Source organism: Biomphalaria glabrata, chromosome 2 (genome assembly GCF_947242115.1).
Source record: "Biomphalaria glabrata chromosome 2, xgBioGlab47.1, whole genome shotgun sequence".
NCBI classification, from domain to species: Eukaryota; Metazoa; Mollusca; class Gastropoda; family Planorbidae; genus Biomphalaria; species Biomphalaria glabrata.
Genome location: NC_074712.1, coordinates 18,176,016 through 18,196,477, shown reverse-complemented (window position 1 = coordinate 18,196,477; position 20,462 = coordinate 18,176,016). Strand labels below are relative to the sequence as shown.

The window sequence follows — 20,462 nt, the reverse complement described above, 5'->3', positions numbered from 1 at the left end:
CTGTTTCCAAATGAAATTGTCATTAAAGTCTTTAAGATGCTTTTTCACTCAATACAGGAGTGATGAGTGTTGGATGTTACTAAATGAGCTGTCAAGCAGAATGAAAGAGCTTTACAAAACTTGCATTATCATATCTGTAAGGTTATAAACAGTAGGTAAGTAAGTTGACTGTATTTGTTACTTTGTATAAAATCTACGTTAGTCGACAGCTACAGTAGTCTACACTCATCATGATGAGATGCAGATACGTCTGAAATATAAAGGTAATAGGGATGGAGAGTTACATCCTCTTAAAAACGTAGTAAACAAAATGGCGTATTTTTCATTACAACAATGATAAAAGAACTTGAAAACAAAATTATTTTTTTTCGGCTTAATATTAGTTTGCGATGGTACAGCTTTGGAGGGTAGGTTTAGGAGCTTATTGTCTACAGTAAGACCACAGAAAGAACCGGATCAGGCGTGGGCGGCATAATATCGCCTATTACCAATATAAATATATAGATCTAGATCTACGATCATCTACTCACGAGTCACTACTGACTGTGATCTATGATCTATGATCTACTTACTTAATAACTTACTACTAGACTAGATCTAGATTTACATCACGTCATCAGTAACATCTATATCTAGATCTGGAATCACTAGAATCTTAGATTAGGTGATTGGTTGAAATACGGTAAATAGATTATAGATATAAATTATCTAGATCTACATATCTAGATCTTAATCTATCTATTAGATCGATCCTCACTAATTGAGAAAATTAAAAACTGCCGGCATTTCGCTAGAGTGCCATCTATAAACATTTTATCTGTACCATGGTGAAATTTCAAGGGAATGAACTCTGATAAAAACGTTGATTTTTTTTTTATCCATAGAGGGGATACTAGCAATGGAAATGGGATGATACAGAAAGGTCCTATTCCTAGGTATCACTTACAAAGACCGAAGAGATTAGAAACAGGGTTGACACAGCAATTGGACCCCACGATGACCTGTGAACTACTGACAAAAAAAAAACAACAACATCGCAACGGCGCAAGATTGGGCCATATCACAATTAAGGTCCTTATTTTAGGGCTTGTAAAAATCTTAATTAATTAAAGAAACAGTACAAGGGGGAAAACAAAAGTAGAGGCAGTCAGAGAAAACAATGGGAAGACAGCCTAAAAGAATGGACGAGCCCATCATTGAAAGAGGTTCTATCAAATGCAAAAATGGAGAAAGATCATGGTTAAAGATCCTGTGTGGTTATACCCAAAACGGCTCAACAGACTAAGGGATATGTGATGGTAAACAGTAAACTCAGGTGTACCTCAAGGAACAGTGTTAGGTCCACTATTATTTTTAATTTACATAAATGATTTACCAAATTGCATTACTTCAGGAACAAAAGTCAGATTATTTGCAGACGATTGCATTATATATATAACAATAAAAACAACACAAGACACATATATTTTACCAAGAGAATTAGATGAAGTACAGAAATGGGAATCAAATTGGAGCATATCTTTCCACCCAGAAAAATGTCAGTTGTTAAGAGTAACAAAAAAACTAAAACAAATTAATTCCACTTATCTTATTCATGGCAAACCAGTAACACAGACTAAAAACGCAAAATACCTAGGTGTTATAATAAATGAAAAACTGTCATGGAATCCACATATTGATGAAACTATAAAAAAAAAATCAAACAAAGCAATAGGGTTTATTAAAAGAAATTTCTATAAATCAAATAAGAACATAAAACTAAAATGTTATTTAACCTTGGTTAGGCCAATAATAGAATATGCATCCTCCGTTTGGGACCCCTCAACTCAAGAAAACATTAAGAAACTGGAACAGACATAAAATAGAGCAGTGAGATTCATAACAAACGAATATTCACATTTGACTAGAGTAACACCATTAGTAAAATCACTAAATTTAGAAAGCCTTCAAGACAGAAGACTCAAAAGTAAAGTAGCAATTATACATAAAACACTGAACCATAATCTTCAAATACAAAAACAAAATTTAATAAAATACTCTGAAAGACACAAAGATAAAGGCACATTCCTCATCCCATATGCTAGGACAAATTTGTACAAATACTCCTTCTTCCCTAGTGCTATTAGAGCATGGAATGGGTTGCCTGAGCTAGCCAGAAAAACCAGTGACTTGGCAGAATTTAAGTCATTGGTTAATATGCATGACTAAATGCATGACGCGTAGGACGTAATCATCTTTTTAGAAGTAACGTCTGTATTATATAAGATAAGATAAAGGAAACAAGATTGTAGGCTAGATTGGTGTAGACTGTAGAATGTAGAATTCCTGCACCACCGTAAGTGTGTGATTTCCAGTAGGCCATCGCTAGTATTTCTGCGACATCTTGTGACAGGATTTCGGTCTTCGAGAGGCTTATTGTAAGGCTAAACTCTTGACAAGCAGCTGCCAAAGCATTCACAAGCCTCTGTAATCCATCTTGTGAATGAGATATGAGTGCCGCATCATCGGCGAACAACAATTCCCTAATCAAGATACGCCGTCTCTTCGTTTTGGCTTTAAGGCGTGCCAGGTTAAGTAGCTTTCCATCGGATCTACTGTGGATATATACTTCATCTTCCAGGGATTTAAAAACTGGTGAGTAGGCTACAACTGAAAAGAAGACGCCGAATAGTGTTGGAGCCAGAACACATCCTTGTTTTACTCCGATATTTGTACAAATACTCATTCTTCCCTAGTGCTATTAGAGCATGGAATGGGTTGCCTGAGCTAGCCAGGAAAACCAGTGACTTGGCAGAATTTAAGTCATTGGTTAATATGCATGACTAAATGCATGACGCGTAGGACGTAATCATCTTCTTTTTTATAAGTAACGTCTGTATTATATAAGATATAAGAGAATGGCCTAAAGGCGGAACTATCAAACTATACAGTGCCCTGCATATTTTCATGAAAAGCTGACACTAGATTCCGTAGCTTGTTTGGTATTTATTTTTCTCTAATGTTTTTAGGTTTCTTTTAATGAAATTCCAGAGGTCATCAACTTGTTGGTTAATGTCTTTTTCTGATAAGAATGTTTGTTGAAAGTTTAATACAGCTTAGTGTAGTTGTTGTAGGTAGCATTTGTTCCTGAGTAATATCCTTCTTTTGGGTTTTATATTGGTTACGTTTTTTTTTATTTGACTGTATATTTTAATGATATCATGGTCAGATAGTCCAGGAATTATTTCATAATTTACCATTAATTCAGGTCTGTTAGTTAGAAATAGATCTGTGTTGTTTAATATAATTTTTTTAAAATGATTTAATATATTTTAAATTGTGTAATGTTTCTAAGAATAGTTCATTAATATCTTTAAGGGTTTCGATAGTGGACTAAGTTTAATGATTTCCAATTAATATCGGGGAGGTCACCCATGATCCAGAAAACCAATCTTGGGATATGATGTTGTTATCAACAAAATTAAAGAGTCAGAGAACAAAAAGTGAATGGAACAAAAAAATAGAAACACTTTGAAATATGGATAATATTTAATATTTGTTGAATCACATTAAACAAATATGAGCGAAAAACATTAATGACAGGATTTAATCAGTTGATATATAATGATTAGATTGGCACATATGATATGATAATGATTTAGTTTTATCACAGATGTAAAATAAAATCTATGGTTACTAAATATAAAATGCTAAAATAAGAAAGTTGGTAAAACAAACAAATTATGTGTATGTGAATATAATATATATATATTAGCTGGATATTACCATCAGCCTGTGGACCTTAGTTTGGGTATTAATGAGGTAATGGATTAGATTTAGTTATATTGCAAACATAAAGAATGTTGCCTTCACATTTATTTATTTTGCCCTGAAAATAAAAGTAGTGTGTGAAAATGGGCTTACATGTTAAGCCAACATATTCTTATCAAATATAAAATACTGTGAAAACGGGTTTTTTCGATTTGTTAAAAGTTTTGTTCTTTAATAAATAGAGATAAAATTAGTTGTTGTTTTTTATTTATAGGGCTCTCTGGATATATCATGGCACATTTTTGTCAAGTTTCATTAAGATTGGTCAAACGGTTTTGTTTTTCATTCAGGATATATCCCCATATGTACACCTTACATTCATTATATATATATATATATTATATATTATATATATATATATATATATATATATATATATATATATATATATATATATATATATATAATTACTAGTTTATACATCAAATTTGTTTCAAAATTAAAAAAAAAATAACCATGTCAATGATGCATATCGGTCATGTCTACAATACATTCTTCAGCAAAACTCAAGTTTGCTACACACACACACACAAACAAAAGAAATCTAAAATAAGGCACTATAAATGTCAACTTATAATTTGGACAGTAGAATGTAAATAAATGATTTTTTAAATAAAATATTCTAAAGCTGTGGTGCATTAAAATGTAGCCACACAAAAAAAGGAAAGTGAAAGACTAGCATTATATTACAAAAAAGTACCCTCTGGCTGTGCATTATTTAGCCTAATAAATCACAAGGTAATATAATAAAGTCAGAGAGCATTAAAAAATAATCAGAACAGTAAGTGCAATCCAAATATTCAACATAAAAATGTCACAGTTCTATATGAAACTTGTATCAAAGATATTCATCCAAACTTAAAAACAGACTCAAAATGTAAAATTGCATTTAAGGAAGGACCTTTGAACTTTGCAGCCAAGAAATGCAAATACTTACCCTAGCAAAACATGTCCCAAAATGACGAACTGATGGGCCTTAATTCTGAATGACTTACTACTTCAACATTTTAAAACAAATCTATTCTATGCCTTATATTTTACAGGGTGCTGAGATGTAATTTATTCCCACCATTCTTTCCAGCCAGCAGCTGTTCTTAGCAGAATATCAAGAGAGAGGCTAGTCCATTCTTTCTCGTATGCCTCATTGATAAATGCAATAGTAGATTATGACATCACTATTCTCTCATCAACCAGATACCGTTTGTATGACTCCACTTTAAAAAAAAAATGAAATGCCCAAAACCTAATACTGAATATAATATTAAATCTACTAGGAAACAAATCCTGTTAGCTATAATACAGCATGGTCAAATAAAATGCATTCTGAAAAGGATTTCTCTTTTAAAAACAATTTCAATTTTAAGAAAACAAAAAAGTCTAATGTACTGATTCACAAAATTTTTTGTTTAAATGTTTGTTGGAAAGTTATTTGTAAGTGTCTGCTGTTTGATTTCATTCTCTTCATCTTCATCTTGTTGCTTCTTGGCAAAGTAAAGAAACACCTATTTGAAAAAAAAAAAAGATACACCTAATGAGTAAAAGGAAAGCACGCATAAATGAAGAAACTTGAATTAATTCTAAGTGAATCTATTTTATCTATATAGATATGGTTGATGAATCATTAGATTTAATTAAATATTTAAAATCAAACATTTTGAAATGAATATAAATACCCCCCCCCCCCCCCAACTCAAAACAATAAGTGACAAAAAAAAAAATAAAAAAAAATTAAAATATTGCTTAGTTTTAACCTAATATACTTTTATGTAGAATTTGATAGTTCTGTGCTGCATTCATAATAAAATTTTATTAAAACAAAAAAAGACTAAAATTTTCTTCAACGCTTGTTATACACAGCAGTGTAGCAGTGTAGTGTAACATTATATGCTATACAATTTTTCCTAAGATTCAAAATTTATATAGATGAAAAGAAATCAGCATTGAGGTTGAGTAAGCAACTTCACTGACCTGCTCCAGTGTACTCTGACTAAAATTGTACTCTTCTAAGTTGTGAGTCTCTTTACCTGTCAGAGAATACAAGCAAACTTTTATTACTTTTTAACATACACATCATTTAATATATTTTTAACTTGTCTGGTACCATGAGTCTTACTTCTCACAAACTGGCAATCCAAATATTAAATAAAATTCAACTATCTGATATAAACATTTCACATGTAAATTATGAGTGAGTCTGGTGTGAATGTATATTTTGGTTTTCTATAGTTGTTTTGTTTGGTGTAATGCACAAATTGTAAGACAAATTTCTTTATGGATAATAAAGATTATTATTATTATTAAACGTCCTTAATCTACAACATGTTAGCAATTAAACATTTGTAAAAGAGAATACAAGAATATAAATATTATACTTCATAAATACTACATAAGAAAAAAAATTAAAAGATTAAAACAAAAAGTTGTATAAGGGAGGTATTGTCTTTAAAAAAAAAATATTTTTTATGTTTTGTTTGCTCACAATTTTGAATGTTTATAAAATACACCTGCTTGATATGCTAAACATTTTATTAAAAGCTGCACAAGTTATATCTTATAAAATCAAGCCCAAACATATAAACAAGTTTCTTACATTTTTCTAAGTTTGAAAAAGTTACTCCTAAAAATTTGACATCATCTTTGGGTATGGCATACTGAGCTCTCTCTTGAAATCTTTCAACTTTTTCTAAGCCTGAAAATGTAAAATCGTTTTTCCTTGATGACCATTTATGTTAAAACTAGATACTATTTTGTACCATCTAATCCAATGATTTAATCAAGTACACTTAAACATGTATGATACCAATTCTCTCAGGGGTATTGTCAATTAGTTTATAGATTTTTTAGGACATTTTATCAGCAAGAAAAACTTCAACACAGTAGACTACTATAATGAGACTGGATTATGATTTAATGAAAAAGGATATTTCAGTGATGTATTATAAACTAGGTAACAAAAGTAATGATTAGCTAAAAACAAAATTTGTGACCTGGAAACAATTTGTTCAAATGTTCCTCCAGACTATCCATCAAAGACTCCACTTGAGTTGATGCATTGTATCGCAGCTTGACCTCTAGAATATAGCCACTTCCATATTTAGATTTTAAATGCTGAGTTGAGCCAAGGCATCTGCCAAATGACAAATAACTTTATATTGTTGATTAGTGATAAAAAAAATGAAGTTTACATACAGTTAAATAAAAGGAGGATCATAGATTAGTAAATGAGACATGGAAAAAAAAAAAGGTCTGAGATAATAAAAATGTCACCTGATGCACTGAACAATTAAAATTAAACAAGCAGACAACATTCTACACAGAATTTGATTATGTCAAAAATAAAAAGAACAAAGTTGATCATTTAAAAAATATAGGTTATAAAAATAGCAAAAAGAAGATTGCTTGCAGAGTGTTCACCACCAAACTAAAAACATTTAGTACAGGGTTAATGGATTTTCAGTCTAGAAAAAAGTTCTTATCTAATTACTTACTCTAATTGGCCATTCACCATAATTCCTACTCTATCACACAAAGCATCAGCTTCCTCCATGTAATGTGTGGTCAGAATAGCTCCTCTCTCTGTTTTCTTAAAACTTGCAGATATAGTGTCCCTGTTGACAAAATGGAATGTGAGTATAATATATGTAATAAAACTTGTGAAATAAACAAAACGTTTGTATGGATCAATCAAGTTTTAATGGAATGGAAGACCAAGGACCAACAGTAGCTGGTGCTGCAGTTTCTGGTGTAGTTAACTTCTTGATTATTCTGGGAAAGGTGAACACTCTCACAATATTCTATTCTAATGTTTTGTCAGTATTCTTTAGAAGTTTCTATGTGCTACATCTTAAATAATGAAGTTGAGGATTAGAGATTACCACAAAGGGTATATTCTTTAATTCTGTTTCCCCTTAAAAAAAAAAAAAGAAATGCCCAAAGCATAATACTGAAAATATTATATTTACTTGGAAAGCGTCCTGTTAGCTATAATATTATTGTAATACTGTATGGTCAAATAAAATACATTCTAAAAATTATTTAACTTTTGATACTTCAATTAGGGGAAAAGAAAACAAAAGTCTAAAGCAGTGTTTCCCAAACTGTGTTCCACAGAACCCAATTGTTCCATGAGGCTTAACTAGGTGTTCCCCAAACTACTGGAATAATGCACTAATAGGCCTACACATGAAGTAATCTCTAAGAAAATTCAAAAAAAAAAAAGATTCTTGGTAACAAAATAAATTCTATAACCTCACTACATATATATATACATATTAATTTTGAATATGGTTTAATTTTTTTAAAAATATATATATATAAACCATAGAAAAAAAAAAAGCTAAATACTTTAAATGTGCAAAGTGTTCCATTAAGGAAAAAGTTTGGGAAACACTGGTCTATTTTAAATATTTGTTGGAATGTTATTTGTGAATGTCTGATGTTTAAATGATGTTCTGGTCACAGAACTATAAGCATTAATATGATGAAAACTGGTCTAGCTAAGTATGCTTAGATAATGTTAGAATTTACAACTATTGAGGAACACTAATGACAACTTAACTTAAGGAAAGTTAATTAATCTGGACAATTATGAAAATAATAGTATTTAGCTGAAACATTTTATTTACCAGAGGAAACGTTTTGATTGCGGATCCATTCCAGTGGAAGGTTCATCTAGCAGTACAAGCCGAGGTGACCCCAGTATGCTCATTATGTAACTCAGCTGTAATGTATCACCACTTTGGTATAGTATTGACATTGCAGCAAGAATACAAGTTTCAACGAAATGGCTAAGCTAATTGATGAACAAACAAAGTGATACAAGAAGATAGATAAATGATCTAAAAATCTGCTAAAAATTTACCTTTCTTTTAGTTCCTCCTGATAATTTTTTAGCACGCTTCTTTTTATGTTCTTCTAGCTTTAGACTTGAGACATAGCTAACAAAGACAGAAATTATACTTCATATAACAACATGTATGTGTTATTATTCTTACTAGATTTTAAATTTATTTAAAGCAAAAGATTATAAATATTTTTAAAGCTAATATTTCAAATACACTGATAGTATTATACTCTGATGCTAGAGGTATCTTGTTTAGAAGATGATGAGGATAGGACTTTTAAACAATTAATGACATTTTGTGCACATTCTTAACCACTCTTAAGTGGTGGCCCTGTTTCTACTCTTGCATTGCTATTGTCTATAGCTCCAAAACACAAACACATTCCAACACATTGATATTGATACACTTCATTCTAGACCAGTGGTTCTCAACCTTTTAAGCTCTGCGATCCCCTAATATAATTTTCCACTAATCAGCGATCCCCAACCATAAAAATGTTTTTCGTTCATTGGCTTAGGTAAATGTGATTTAGCTAGTGTTATAAAATTGTCATCAAAATGTATATTTCTGATATCCATGATGTTCATTCCCTTGTTAGAAACTGAATGTAACAAAAGCTTTATTGAGTGTCAAATAAATTTGGTTTCCGTACTGGTGGTCCTGTGTTCAAATCCTGTTGAAGACTGGGATTTTTAATTTCGGGATTTTTGGGAGCCTCTGAGTCCAACCAGCTCTAATGGGTACCTGACATTAGTTGGGGAATAGTAAAGGCAGTTGGTCATTGTGCTGGCAACCATGAAACCCTTGTTAACCGTATGCCACAGAAACAGATGACCTATAGACCACAAGGTCTGAAAGTGGAACTTTACTTTTTTCTTTTTAAATAACTAAAAAAGGTGTATCTTTCATGACTTTCATTTATATATTTTTCTATTGCGTGTCTATAATATTCATACAAAATTTAAAAAGTAGGCATATTGCTAAGCATGAAAAAGGTAGTTTTCAACCCAGTAAACTTCATAGCTACAAAATTGTTGAGACAGTATTTACAAACACACCAAACAAACACACCAAAGTTAATGTGAAGGTTGAGCTTGTTTTTATTTCACATGATTAGAAATTCACATCTCTTGCATCAGTTTATTTCTATATTTATTTATTAGACTTGATAACTAATAGGTAGAAAAACTTTATTTCACAAAGATATATTACTGGAAAATGGATGTCGTGAAAAAAAAATCAAATAGAACAGAGTGACTGCAAACAATTGATCCAGAATTGTGTAACTGACATTGAAGAGAAATCATATAAGATCACGATATGTGGAGACAACACAAATATTTTTCCAAGAGGTCATTTACATTTCAAAAAAATTAAACAACTTTGTCAGTCACTAGTACATGACGTGCTGTAGAAGTCGTTTCAACAGGTTTGCATAGAAACTAAACTCGCCATTATGTATATACCTCAAGTAAACTAGTAATTGTGAACAATTTAAAACGTCCTGTGGATTCATCAAGCTGAATGCTAAATATTGGTAAAGGAGCAGACATCGTTTCCTGAATGACCTGATTGATAATATCAGAAGACATGTCAACTATTCTCCAATGAACAGTGTCATTACATACAGAAATTGCAAAAAATTTATAAACAAATTAGGCTCCTATCATAACTCTGGTAATTCTGAAATCCACCAAATAAGAACTTCAAGGGCTGACATGTTTTAATTATGGTATTTGCCACCTGAGTCAAGTCTGAATTTCTTGACTCTATCAGCCTTCAAAACTAAAATAATGGATGTCCTTATCGGTGAAGCTCGGACATTTGTTTGGCTTCATACCTTGGGCAGAGAGAACTTCATTACTATTGAAATAAAAACATGGCGCAAAAAAAAATATCATTTGTTTTCTTTTGACTTTGTTCATAGGTTGTTCCATAATGAATTTATTAAGTGACTACCAATAAAAATCATGTATACTCTCAAACAATAATGTTACATTGACTTCAAGTGCCATCTGTGTCATTTGGCTTTATGTCCGTGTTTTTAGATCTATATTTGTTACCCCCATTTTTTATTTTATTCTATTGATACTTGATGATCGTTTCATAATTTTTTTTTATAATAATGTAATCTGCACAATCTTTCTTTCACATGGCATTACAAATTTAAATGAATATCAACTAAAGTACAAATAAAGAAACAAAAAATACAAAAAAAAAAGAAAAAAAATTCAGATGGTCTTAGGCGACCCCTAGAAAATGGTCATTCGACCCCCAAAGGGGTCGCGACCCACAGGTTGAGAACCCCAGTTCTAGACAATGCAGACCATGCCTTGGTATGTGCTTTATACCAAAAAATTAAGTACCCATCAAGATGGAGACCCTTATCATAGGCCAATTTTTTCCCCATGAGTCAGAGATTTCTGTACAATATTGATGTTGAACAGATTTGACCCCCCTACCCCTTCCAAAATAATTTTATTATAATAGAAATAATACATACTAATCTATCACTGCATCCAAGTGTTTAGGGTCTACTCCCTTAATGGCAGCAAAGCACCTGATATGCTCCTCCAGGGTGATACTCTCCCAAAGAGCATCATGTTGTGGACAGTATCCCAGGAACTCAAGTACAGACAACATGTGACTGCGGTTGTTGTAACCAGATACAATTACCTTTGAAAATGACATAGAGATGGACATTACATTTTTAAATGACTAACTGGCTTACTAGTTGTGTGCTATGCACCTCGGACTGGTACAGAGTTTGAACACAGCCGCCCTACTGGAGGTTGGGCTAAGAAGTAATTATTTTCATTTTTGAAGGAGCATCTGAAACTTTTGAAATATAACAAACATTTCAGCCTAGGTTTAAAATACTGGAAAAAAAAATGCCTGTGCCAACATCAGCCCATCACTTTTCAATTACAGATTCACTAGGATGAATCCCATAAAGCCCATGGAGTCTGAGAGCACTTGAGGCACCCCCCAGGGTCTCTGGTGGTGGAGGCTACTCAGGCCTGAACAAGCTATTATAGCACTGTGCAGGATGTGCAATTGTCCCATAGGTTTTTATTTTGCATTGTTCAGGCCAAGTTTGGACAAGGATTTGAACCTCTTATGCACTCACTCACATAAAGTTAAATGAAGATATGTAAAGTTTCACTTTGTGTTTGCTACCTGAGATGAACTCCTATTGAAAAATCAGAGCAGGAAGGACTAATCCTCCCATAGTGCTCTGGCAAGAAACTTAGCCGTCTGGTGTAGTGCCTCATAGCTACTATACAAGTCGAGTGACTGCACAGGCAAGTCCCCCCTTAGCTCCCGGAGCTGGGGACACTTGTACAAGACATGCGACACTGTTGTGTTTGCTACCAGATGTAGCCAGGTACTCATTAACATGAATATATCATTAATCCAGTTGTAGTTATTTTTTGTTTGAAAAGATTAATCTTGATTTCTAAAAGTAGTTATTTCAAAGAAATTGTAAGTCAAAATATTTCGTTTTAAAACTATACTGAATGCAGTTAACCTTCTATATAAATTTTAAGTGACAAATATTTTAAACTAAAAACAAACTGAAACAATACAATGCATTAAAAATCTCTACCTTGCCACATGTTGGTTCCGTCTCAGCTATGATCATACCCAGAACAGTTGTCTTACCAGCACCATTGGGTCCAAGTAGCCCCATGACCTCTCCCTCATTGACACCAAGACTTAAATTTCTCACTGCAACCTTTGACTGAACAGCAGCAGAATCAAAACAATTTGCTTTCTTGGTGCGTTTATGATAAACTTTCCTCAATCTTTGTGTGTATGCTACTGGGGGCTAAATATAGAATCATCTATTGAAATATCCAAGAAAATACAACATAATCTCATTTTACAAAAAAATTTGTGCTTGGATTCTCTATTATTTAAAATAAACCATTTATTTAAACAAGATCATTACCTTAGTATCAGCAATACTTGTGCCGGATGTGTTGCAGAAAGTCTAGAATAGTATTGAACAAATGAATAAGATAATCTCATCTTTTTTTTTTAAAGAATAGATTTATTTGTAGCAATGCAATGCCAGAAGAATAAAAGGGTTGATTTATCCTTATAAGATTTGGTTTAAAATTGTGTGTTTTACAAAACTACTTCTGCAACTAAGATATTATTAAAAACAATTGTGGACGTTTAAATCTAGATTTGCTCAATAAAAACTCAAGTGTAGTTTGATGATTATTTTGAAGTAAGACTGAAATGTTAAACAACAAGCAATATTTGTGAGACTATATGCTCAATCATTTATATAAAAAATGTTCCAAAATTTAAAAAAATAAAAAAATACATTCCTAAAAAATTAAGTTTCATGTAAATTAAGTTTAATTTTAGAGATCGCAAATTTGCAAAGTGTTGATTGGGTTAGGTTGTAGCTCCAAACAGCTTTTTCAACAAAACAATTGTAGGCGTACTGATCTTTAAATGTAAAACTTGAGCAAACCTCTTTTCAAACAACAATGAAGACAACTTTTATTGACAATATATACTGTTTTTGTCATGAATGTAGATGTATTGAAAACACAAGTGAAATATTGTCATGAACAATTGAAACAAATCCACTCACTCTAAAAACTTCAGCTCTTTCTGTCACTCAACTTTCACACCACTATTTGTAACCTCAACTACGACAGACTTCCTTGTTTCATCAGAATCTATTCAGCCAATACAACCAAATTATCAGCTTAATTTTACTCTTGGTAAATCAGGAACACACACACAGTCCAAAACACATGATAATTAAAATAGATTTTTTGTGAGACCTTGATAAAAAAGGGAGATGAAATGAAGTCTTCTTCTTGGTACAAGAGGGTGACCTACAGCCAGATCAATGACTAATCCTTTTTTTCTTTTCAAGGTGAGGCCAGGTAACTACTTGAAGATGGAGCTTTGAGCCAGACATTATTAGAAGCTAATTGCTTACCAACTCAGTCCCCTACTTTATATTCAATAATTAGCAAAGATTGTTATTGAAAGCAGAATGAAACTAATGAAAAACTCGTAAGAATGTATACAATAAACAATGATGAAAACAGCAGCTTACAGGATTATCAAAACTGTGTAGATTTTCCACATGAGTTCTCTCTAGTTTAACATCATCATCTTCCACCTCAATAATATCTGGGTTTATATTATTTGAGCCATCCACTGACTTTGCAAGACATGGGAAGGCTTCTTTGATTTTGCCTCCAGTTTTCTTTATATCCAGGACTCGAAGCAGCCAATACATCCAAACAAAATGTATTACTGGCTAAAAATAGGAAATGAAATGAACACACAAGTCAATTTATTATTTGAAAGTTTTCAAGTAATCAGTTTTAACAGTAATTTAAAAATATTAATTTACAAAAAGGAAATTTTTTGTTAATTACAAAATAAAATTAATGCATATGGAGAATGAAAACCTTTTTATTTTAAAAAGTATTAAAAAAAATAAATACCAATATTATGGTAATAATAAAGTGATTGTCCCATTTGAAGTAGTCACTGGCTGTTACTTGCAGTCCACTCTGAACAGCTATCACATTCACCTAGAGACAAACAAACAATAAACTGAGCGATTGAATACAGTTTTTAATGTCTGTGCCTACAAAGATTTTAAACTCTCCGGATCTTGTAATGAAGTATAATTAAAATTAAAAAAAAACATTATATAAAAAGTAAAAAAAATGAAAGTGTTTGAGTTGTTTACCCTTGAGATGAAATAGAAGCCTCCAAACATGATGTAAGGTGGGTCCATAACACAGGCAACATAGTGAATAATAATGGCAGCTTTACTTCTGGCGATCATGTCGACCAGTGAAACTGTGATGAAAGGTATCATGGCAACCTAAGAAACAGACAAACAGAGGAAGTTAAAAAAAAAGGCAGGGCAGGGAGGAAAATTTCCAATAAGAAGCACGAGCAAATGGACCTCCTAAAAATGATCTGAAGATATATTTAAGATAAAATAATTTTTATTGGTCCAATCAAATGGAAATGCAGTTTGACTACAACTGACCACCTCAAGCGTACTACTGTAACAATATAGATGCGAATAACATTCACACACGAAACACATACACACTCACAACCAGTGCTAATTGAATTAGACTTTTATGTACTTCTCGAAGACGACAGATGATCTTGTAGCACTCTGACCAAAAGTGGGATAAAGGAGTTTTTAAATCTTTCTGTTGTAGTCCTAATGAAAAGGAGACAACCACTTTGTTCAGATCTGATGTAACAGTGGTTTAATAGGTGCAGGCTGTCTTAAAGAATTGTGAGTCTTATGGAAAGGCATTTTTCATGAAAAAAAGCTCTCCAAGAGATGGTAGCTGTGTTCTGTGTTCGAGAAATATATGATGCTTTTTAATTAGTCTATTTAGTCACTTTTGTGAAATAATTCATATACTATTACAAATTGTCATAGAAAACGTTTTTGTATTAAACATCAGAGACTACACATTGGATAAGCACAGATTTGTAAGCCTTTGATAATGCTAATTTTATTACAACTAAGGCTCAAGAGAATGTCTCATTTTTTCATTCTCTCTCTGACTCCCTTGAAACAATATGCAACATTAGTTTTAATTATTGTTGACTGAGTTCAATACAAAGATCGGTAGAAAACAAATGTCAGTGAAGAACTTTTTGACAAGGCTGGAGAATCTAAGTTTTAAATACACTAATATGTTGTCCTTAACCAAGTACACTTTGTATGTTTTTATCACAATTTGAACTAAGTTCATAAATCATCATCTATTGTCAGATTTTGCAAAGTTTGCCTGTCTAAAAGTGTACATAAGTGGACTTACAATGGTCAAAATCTGAGGCAAGTATGAAATACAAGATTCTGTTTTATCAAAGATAAAGGATAACACCAGAGCCAGTACTATGTAGAATGGCATGTTGATAGCAAACAGTAAGACAAGGGAGCCCACTGCACCAGGTGAACTCAAGCCATCAATCTAAAGAGAAAACAAAATACATTTTAAAACTTTCCTTTCAGCATTTTAAAACAATATTCTGCATCTTAGTTCTTAGGGAGATTGTGCTACGGAGAAATAGAAAAATCTGAACTGTTTAGGAAATGCTTTTTATTTTTCTAGCATTTCAATGACATTGTTAGTCACTGAATATAAATATTAAATTATAACAACAGTTACATGTTATTATATTACCTTGAATATAGATGTGAAATTATAACAACAGTTAAAAATATATTACTTTGTCCTACTACAAACCTGCATAGCCAGAACAATGATCAAAACAAGAACAGAAGGAATCAAGTACAGTATGATATCAGCAGCATAGATGGAAGCCCAATACTCGTTAAAAGATACCCCTGATATACGCAGTTGACTTCTCAACTTCCACTGTTAAAGAAGTATAAACAACAAAAGTTACACATAGTAGTTGTATAGTTCAAATGCTACATATTAAATTAATATATACCACCATCATCATCTGTCTCTTGACTTTCATTGCAAGGGGGCTGTTGCTATTCACATAACAAAATCCATCCACTCTTTCTGTTCAGCAGCAGGTCAAATGTTTCAGAATTAATTAGATATTGAGTGATATGCATTCCAATTAATTAAGTTGACTCAATTTGTTTCTTCAACAAGGTAATATTTTAATATGTTATTTATACATAGATCCATTTGTAACACTTGCAACATACAATACTTAATCCTCCAATTGGTAAACAAATAGTCTTGTACAACATGACTATCAGCAAATAGTAAGTGTCTAATTAAATGGTTACTTAGCAATGTGGTATGTGCTTTGAACATCATGATGGCCATCCTCTAAGCCATCCTACAGGAGGTATGAGCCAGGTTGGCATTGTTTTTATTTCAAAAGGAATGCATGAAACGTAGGAAACGAAACAAATGAAGACCTTTTCTAGTAATGTGTTTTTGTCAACCAGATGGTACTTAGAAGTGAGTATGGCTGTATTTACACTACTACATCTCAATCATTAGTACTCTGATACAACAGAAATCAAGTATAAAGTCATACTGGAAATTTATGACAAGTCTTCTCCATACATATGTCCTTTCCCAATCCAGATTTCAGAATAACTAACTTACAGAGGTCTTCCCATCAACCTAGTACATCAGCTAATTTATGTGGCCTAATCAAGAGTTTCATGCGAGGCTGTGACAATAGATACAAAAATTTGATATATTTAAAAGAACTGGTAACTTAAGTAAGTAGAAAGCAAATGTGAACTAGAAAATGCTAAATTACCTCCCTGTCTTGAACTATGTCTGCAGCAAAGCCTGGAATGATGAGCATAAAAGCCAGGCCAACTAAAAGTGGAGCCATGAAAGCCCCTGAATTAAAGAGAATACCAGATTCTGTCTGAGGCCATGGGAGACTACTGATGTTTATAGAGGCTGATGAGTTGAAGAAGGACAATACTGTCTGAGTGAACAAATTTATGGCTGCTGGTACGCTGTGCAGTGCCGAGTCATTGTACAGAATTACAAAGTTGTTCAAGTTCTGAGGACATAAAAAAATATATAGATTCTAGTATTTATATGACTTTGCTTTTAAAACTATAGGACATAATGGTTTCAATTTCAGGACATCCTGCTGCCAAGCTCAGTTTGTAGTCCAACGGAAGGTAGAGATTTTACTTTGAGGAAATTCATGAGTCCACTTAGCTTTAAAGAACAATTGAGATGAAAGTAAAGGTGACTAGTCATTGTGCTGGCAACAGAATACACTAGTTAATTTAAGACATGGGAACTTTAGCGTTACATCATTAGAATTATAGTCCTAAAGGTCTTAAAGGAGAATTTTTTATAAATAATTTTATATTTTGAAAAAATGTAAGTGAAAACAAAATTGTTATCCATGGATTAGTCTAATTACTTAAAGCTTGATAAAAGTTACTTAACCCATACTAAAAATGCATTTTGTACTAAGCATGTTTTATTCTATGAAATGTAACTGACTTTAATATCAAGCAATGTTTCTTCTGCTGAGGAATTTCTTGCACAAAAAAAATAATTAATTTGCAATAAAAAAAGAAGGCTGTTTTAGGTGCAGGCAAATCATATTAAAAAATTTAGCAACGAAACAACAACAAAATTATTTTTATATTAGTTATAACCCAAAAGTTATTAATTTAACTAAAGAAAAAAAAAAGGCTACAGGCTTAAATATAGAAAAAACGTTGCTAAAATTTTATTTAATAAAGACAAGAACATTGCAATTATTCACAAAAAAATGCTAAACTTTATAATCTGCAGCAGGCTTAGTCCAATACCTTTCCAGAAATGTTCTGAACTTGTATGCCCAAGTAATGAGGTGCTAGCTGACCTGTTGTATTGATACCAGCTTTGTAGATGTCTAGCTTATAATTGTCATGATTTCTCCATTCATCAAACAATGCTAATGAATCTGTTGTGTCTGGCCAAAGAAATTTGGAAATATCAACACATTCTTTTCAAATTTCTGTTCCAAATGTCTAAGCACATCCATACTAATCTCTAAGCTACTGACTAACGTATTCAACGCATTCATGCATAAACCAATACAAATAGTTAAGTATTATACAATTAAACAGGATTGTTAGAAAAAAAAGGAATCTTTTATTCACACAATATTTTCTTGCTCAAACTTACTGACAGCATCAAATGTTAAAAGGGGTGTTAACCCTGATGACTTGGTGGATGACTCCACATACAGGCGTGGGCTGATCTCTAAAGACTGAGGATTCTGAACTGGGTTAGTTTTGTTCACTTTAGCAAGAACTAAGCCCACTACTACAAACACAATAGGTAAAAATATCTGGAAAAATAGAGCTTGAATATTTCGTCTGACCAAAAGATATCTAATCTGAAACAAAATAAAGTCAAAGTTTCAGAATAATCCAACATGTGAATGATACATTACAAATGCTATATTTTTTGGGAAAAAAATGGATAAGTATGAGATAAGGATAGATTGAGAAGGTCATCACAGGAGTATCTTTATGTCCAATACAAACATAAATAAAAGACAATATCTTGATAATTGCATGTGATGACCTACAAAAGATCTAGTTATCTAGGTTACCACGTTACAGTACAAGTGCCAATAGAAATAAAAAAGAAGGGCATCTGACAAAGAAAGAAGTATCATAAGAACCTCATTAGTATAACACTCTGGCATTTTCATTGAAATTAAAGTCTTTTTAAAAACTGCAGCAATGATCTTTTTTTGATCATGTGTAATATGTAGACATTTTGTTTTTATATTCAGCTTGTCAAATGCTTCTCTAGATAGTTAAAAAAAAAAAAAATCAAAATATGAGATGAGCTGACAATGGTTGGGAGAGAAATGGTATGTAAATGTCTATTGTAAGTGTCACATTTAAAGTGAAAAGTAAGTTCATTAACAATTGTGTGTATTTTTTCTGGGGAACAGTTCCTCTTGATGATTATGACAGACATTTCATATAGCCATGTGTCATATTTCCACTTTCTTATCCCAGACCCTAATGTAGACAGTATTGGATAGTAACAGAATAGAAGTATGTGATTTTTTGAAAATTGCATTAATTTTTTAAATAATACTCAATGATAGTGAATGTTTTTGAGTACCAAATAAAGTTTTAAGAACTGTTTTATGGTCTTTTCTTTTTTTCACATTACTTAGACTTAGGTCCTCCTGTGCCGTATTGGGCAGCAAGCTGTCTCCATAAAGATCTGTTGTTGGCAATGCCTGAATCCTCCTCCCACCTGGTGTCCACTGTTTTTAGGTCATTGGACTTCCAGTTGGGTTTGATCCAACACCGTCATCGGTGGTTGGCCGCCCTCCGGCATGTATAGTTTTCTTTATGTGTCAAGTTTGCTGTTTCTGTAGCTATAAACTAAATAATTTTATTGCTGTTTTATTGTTTTTCTTATGAATTTAAAAGTAATTATAATATTTTGAAAAGTTATGCATCTTGTCTTATGACATAGAGAGTTTGTTCTGGAAGGGCTTATGGGAGAAAGGATGTTGCTCCAACTCCAATTTTTTTCTTCTTCACCATATAGTCAAATAGGAACACTGAGAAATGTTTACCCAAAGCAATGTTTTAAATCTCTGTTTTGACAAACTGGCTCCAGTCAGTACAGACTTTCCTAGTGATGTGATTGCTTGAACTGGTGCAGACACATTCACACTGGCCATCTCAGAGTTGGCAGAGAAAGTCATGATTTCCTCATTCTCTGCTTCAATTTCACTCACTTCTTCTGATTCTGTGTTGTACAGAGAATATATTCAGATCAGTAGAGAAATGATAATAAAGTAAGTAAAAATAAAGAACAAGATGCTAGAGGAGACACTTTACTTGTCATGAAAGTTATGAGAGAAAGTAAAGTTTCCTTTTGAGTTCATGAGAGAAAGTAAAGAAAGTAAAAAGGCCAAAAAATATGAAAGCTGGTGTTTGAGTGTGTGAGATGGGGTTACGGTCAAATAACAATGATATAGAGTATATAAAGTAATCAGAAGCCAAAGAAAAGTCAGAGATTGTATTTTGGACTAACATTTTTTGTTGTGGGAGGGAGGTTGTTAAGAGGGGAGCAGATAAGTCAAATTGATAGGCCCTACTAGAATTCACAGTCTAAAAGCATATGTGCGTATGTGTGTCTATAGGGGCATTATGAAGTGGGTCCTTGTAAATCAAGTCAAACGTCTATATCAGAGAAATCATGATGCCCAGGGTGAAAAACCAAACCAAAAAATAAGGGTCCTAGAAAGAGAAAGAGAGGGAAGAGAGCAGGGCATTAAATT

General features: G+C 32.3%; 1 protein-coding gene and 1 pseudogene across 7 annotated transcripts in view; both read right to left on the bottom strand.

Annotated features, from left to right (window-relative positions):
* Nucleotides 1-815, bottom strand: part of LOC106056240 (cholesterol transporter ABCA5-like) — a 39,279-nt pseudogene extending 38,464 nt beyond the window's left edge.
* A 2,691-nt stretch (nt 816-3,506) lies between these two features.
* Nucleotides 3,507-20,462, bottom strand: part of LOC106056249 (cholesterol transporter ABCA5-like) — a 41,111-nt gene continuing 24,155 nt past the window's right edge. For all 7 annotated transcript variants that reach the window (XM_056019526.1, XM_056019528.1, XM_056019527.1 and 4 more), the window contains 19 exons: nt 19,752-19,927; nt 18,326-18,539; nt 17,968-18,110; nt 16,941-17,195; nt 15,929-16,060; nt 15,500-15,652; nt 14,395-14,532; nt 14,144-14,233; nt 13,747-13,953; nt 12,610-12,651; nt 12,265-12,486; nt 11,158-11,330; nt 8,672-8,747; nt 8,436-8,530; nt 7,299-7,418; nt 6,798-6,937; nt 6,401-6,499; nt 5,779-5,834; nt 3,507-5,312 (listed from right to left, as the gene is read on the bottom strand). In XM_056019526.1, coding sequence (XP_055875501.1) covers nt 5,217-5,312; nt 5,779-5,834; nt 6,401-6,499; nt 6,798-6,937; nt 7,299-7,418; nt 8,436-8,530; nt 8,672-8,747; nt 11,158-11,330; nt 12,265-12,486; nt 12,610-12,651; nt 13,747-13,953; nt 14,144-14,233; nt 14,395-14,532; nt 15,500-15,652; nt 15,929-16,060; nt 16,941-17,195; nt 17,968-18,110; nt 18,326-18,539; nt 19,752-19,927 — 2,627 coding nt within the window. In that variant the 3' untranslated portion in view covers nt 3,507-5,216. The remainder of the gene's footprint in view (nt 5,313-5,778; nt 5,835-6,400; nt 6,500-6,797; nt 6,938-7,298; nt 7,419-8,435; nt 8,531-8,671; nt 8,748-11,157; nt 11,331-12,264; nt 12,487-12,609; nt 12,652-13,746; nt 13,954-14,143; nt 14,234-14,394; nt 14,533-15,499; nt 15,653-15,928; nt 16,061-16,940; nt 17,196-17,967; nt 18,111-18,325; nt 18,540-19,751; nt 19,928-20,462) is intronic.